The sequence below is a fragment of the Populus nigra genome, chromosome 2 (genome assembly GCF_951802175.1).
Source record: "Populus nigra chromosome 2, ddPopNigr1.1, whole genome shotgun sequence".
NCBI lineage: Eukaryota > Viridiplantae > Streptophyta > Magnoliopsida > Malpighiales > Salicaceae > Populus > Populus nigra.
Genome location: NC_084853.1, coordinates 41,990,766 through 41,995,133, shown reverse-complemented (window position 1 = coordinate 41,995,133; position 4,368 = coordinate 41,990,766). Strand labels below are relative to the sequence as shown.

General features: G+C 29.7%; 1 protein-coding gene across 1 annotated transcript; it reads right to left on the bottom strand.

Moving 5' to 3' along the window:
* Nucleotides 1–2,100: 2,100 nt before the first annotated feature.
* Nucleotides 2,101–4,368, bottom strand: LOC133683193 (UMP-CMP kinase 3-like). Its single transcript, XM_062106735.1, has 7 exons — nucleotides 4,265–4,368; nucleotides 4,039–4,090; nucleotides 3,394–3,511; nucleotides 3,028–3,184; nucleotides 2,767–2,847; nucleotides 2,582–2,689; nucleotides 2,101–2,319 (listed from the first exon to the last, which is right to left on the bottom strand). Exons 1-7 carry the CDS (start codon nucleotides 4,292–4,294, stop codon nucleotides 2,224–2,226), a joined length of 642 nt encoding a protein of 213 aa, XP_061962719.1. The 5' UTR covers nucleotides 4,295–4,368; the 3' UTR covers nucleotides 2,101–2,223.

The window sequence follows — 4,368 nt, the reverse complement described above, 5'->3', positions numbered from 1 at the left end:
ATAAACATCTACTAACTATTAATATTAATACACTGCATGTTCGGAATAAATCAAGTACTTTACTTTAACGATGAGGATAGTTGAATTATAGATAAACAGCTGCATGGTACATATGCTCACTTACACATAAAATATAAAATGAAAAGAAAGAAAGAAAGTTATGCACTTGCTACCACGAAATGTCGTTGCTTGATGATGATTAATTGTTGGTTATGTACTGTGATAGTTTTTATAATTATATTTTAAAAAAATAGATTAATTTTTTTATTTATAATTTTTAAAAATATATATTTAGTTAAAATTATTATAAAATAAAATTTTACATCTAGAATATATAAAAAAACAAGTTATTTTAGATACTAGAAAAATAATGGCTTGAAACACAATTATAGTGACATTCTAGGCAACAATAGAAGTTATTTTACTAACCAAACAACTTTTTTTTATAATTAAGAAAAATAATACCAAAAAATTTCTAAATATAAGTGTTACTGATAATGAGTTTTTACAAATAGAGCTTTTATTATATTCATCCTCAAATCATTATACATGATTTAAATATTTATATAATATTCTTCTAACCTCGTATATTTATTTGGATACGAATACTATTTATTATTTAATATAAAATAAAAATAATATATATTTACAAATAGAGCTTTTATTATATAAGGCAAACTGTTGACAAGGCAATGTGCATTAGAGGCCTATTATTGATTTTTTTTTTTTTTTTGGCCAAATGCGGTGATCGTTTTTTTGTCTGCCGTCCTCTGTTTTCTTGATCTAAACATATCTATAATCTAAATAGGCAGCAGTGCTCTACCGAGGGTTAATTCAATTTTTTTTTAATGTAAAAAAAATGCTAAAGCAGCCCAAGCGTTTTTAAAATAAACAAAAATAAAATTTTAGATTGGGGTGATTGATTTAATTAATTTTAATAAGCTTGCTTGATTTAATAAGATAAAAAAATATGGTAATAAATCAACTTAAAAAAAATAAGAAAAACCAACTCCAGCCCTTCCGATTTAACACGTCAAATATACAACTTGATCGTAACACCAAGTAACCATGTCAAAGCAAAATGAATAAAATTATAAACTTCAATTATATATATATATATATATATATATATATATATATATATATATATATATATATATATATATAAACAATGCTGAAAGACAAAACTGGAATAAAAACTCAAAAGCAATGAAAAAAAATCAAGCAAACCAGGATAACTTATTAACCCCGCGATCACGGCTATAAGATTGAGATAATTTTATAAAAAATAATAAAAAAGCACAAATACCAATACTCAATCAATTAAAAGTTAGATGATGAAATTAAAATAAAATTTTTTTTTTTTAAAATCAAATGTTGAAGGTTCTTATATGATAATGAAGAAAAAATTAAATAAAAATACAATAAACTCATATAAACCAAAATGAAAGAAAATTCAAAGATCAATTTCTAGTAAACAAAACATTGAAGAAAAAGATATGATCCAATAAAGGTCGAAAAAACCTTACCCGATTCCACATGGGTCAGTATGCAAATTATATGAGTTTAATTATTAAACAACCTAATGTTGAAGGGTAAAATAACTTGAATTATTTTCAAAATCAATGAAAAATACAATAGAAAGCAAGTAAAAAAAATAAATGAGCACAATCTTTAATTAAATAAATATTGAATGATGAAACTGAAAAAACATCAACTTAAAATAATAATAATAATAAAAAAGCAACCTCGAGCTTGCCTTTTATAGGGTTAATCCTGGGCTTATAACTAGCGTCATGAATTTCAAAAGTTAATGTTGGTTGACTTTGATTTTTTTAAGTTATTTTTAAAATTAATTGTTTTTTCATTTTTATTCTTTCAACATTTAATTTATTAAAAACTAGTTTTTATTTTTTTATTATTTTTATAGAGTTATTTCAATTATATTTAGAGTTGCAGGTTATTGTATTAAGCCAAGTTGACTAAACTTATTAATTGATTCCAAACCCTTGCTTTGCTTTGATTCCAAACTCTTTAACCATGGTTAACTTATTAATTGAAAGACTAACTCATCATCTCCTAAACTAAGATGTAAACTGATAGTCAAAAAGACTGTAGAAGATCTTTTCCTACACTAAAATGATGTTTCATCCTACAAGTTGAAGAGATCTGACCAATAATCTCAAGAAACTACTGTCATGAAGCAAATCCCAGGACATCACATTATTTCGTTGATCCCACCCTGGCCACTGGTCTGAGCTTGGCAAAAACACTCTTCACATCCTCAAATACCTCATCAATTGACCTTTGAGCATCAATCTAAGATAGTGAATACAAACATCAATAACCATCATAATAACGATAGAAAAGAAATCAAATCAGATGTAGATTATGATTATCCTTGACATATAAAATACCAAAAGTATTGGAAGGAAAGAAAATTTCAGGACCATCCTGTTATGCTTTCAAACCATATATCGAAAGCAGAAGCAATTTTGAATAACATAACTGATTCAAAACGATACATTGAAAAAATGTAATGTGTATACAGTGAGTGAGCTTCTGACAAAAAGCAAATTACCTTCCGAACCTTCCCCTTTGAGTCGTAGTAGTTGATTACAGGTAAGGTTGATTCGAAATAGACTTTAAGTCGCTTTCCTATGGTTTCAATGTTATCATCCACCCTTCCCTTCAAAAAGACAAAGAGAAAGTCGTGAAGAGATGCACTGGAAGTGATTCAGCCACAAGAATGTGCAACAAGTTAACCTGGTTCCTGTTCAGAATACGTTTTGTCAACTCCTCTTCAGGACAATCAAAAAATAATACAAATTCTGGCTTGATTCTCACCTGCATGATGATTACAGAAATGAAAAATTGCTAGATTTCTTACCATAAAACAGTATGGGAATCAAGAAGGAACCACAAAATCATTACAATTGCAGGAATGGAAGGATTTAAAATTTAGGAAGCAATAGAAGCAGCAGAATATAAAACTTTGAATTGACAAAATAAAAATTCCAAGCCTACAATGTTCTCGAATGCAGCACGATTTTCCTCATTGCGCGGGAAACCATCAATGATAAATCTCTTGTTATCACTTTGCTGCATCGCCTGTTGTAGAAGCTTCACAGTTATCTCAGAAGGGACAAGCTTTCCTTCTTTCTTGAAGTTTTGAATCATTGTTCTATGGAAAAAATGAGGACAACAATTTTGTGGTACAAATGAAGAGGAATTCGTGAAGAATGCAGCCAACAATTTGTGACCAGCAAAACAATATAATAACAAGAAGAAAAGTAGTAGTGATGACAGCATGAAAATCATGATGCAGTAAGGTATTGCCCTGTACTTGAAAAAAAATACATATGGTAAAAACTAAAGATTGATAATGCCAACCCATTTTCAGATTCAGACTCGATTTCTGCTTGAAGAAGATCACCGGCGCAAAGATGTCTAAACCCAAAGTGTTCAACAATTTTGGGACATTGAGTGCCCTTTCCACTACCAGGACCACCTGCAAAGAGTAATCAAGGTCATGGAATTTCAATCAAATGGGGTGGCAGATTGACAAGCTAACAGATCATGCAGATAGAATATCAATGCTCCAAGACATCTCTTTTTTGCGTTCCTTCATTTCCTCTACAGCTCTTGGATTGAACCATTTCCCCTAACTGGAAGTTTAAGTGTACGAGAAGACTCAAAAATGTTTGAAAACAAATGAGAATTATTCTCTTTCATAGCAAAACAACAACAATCATTTCAACCATGAGAACGACGGTGAAAAGAACAAATCATAGCCACCAACCCTCCCAGGAATATTGCATCTATCATTCATTAAATAAGAAGAGTTCAACTCTTAGAACTCTCTAAACCATGAGCCCGAGTTAAAGAGTCTTCCCTCCTATTTGCCGACTGATGACAACAAGGGATCAGAAATAGATAAAGATGGTGTTTAGTTCCTTAACCCAGTACTTAAAAAAAAATTAAAAAAAATCTCTCAGCATAAATCAAGTGGTGAAGGAAGTGATATGGAATGCTCACCTAAAACAAATACCACCACAGTGGTTTCCTGTAAAACAGCTTTGCTTCCATCCTGCCACCAAAAATACTAAACTTAGACACACATAGTGATGATAATATCAAAGGATACTAAAAATTCAGGAATTCTAATAACTGAAAATAAGTGAAAGAATGTTACATTACACACAACACCCACGCACAATATCTATCTATCTATCTATCTATCTATATGGTATAATGATATTACCTTTTGAGCTGGGAATTCAGAAGTCGCCATTGAATTATATAAAGAAAAACCTATGATATACAAAGAAAAGGGAAAAGGGAAAAATGCAAGCAGATTAAGGTAGT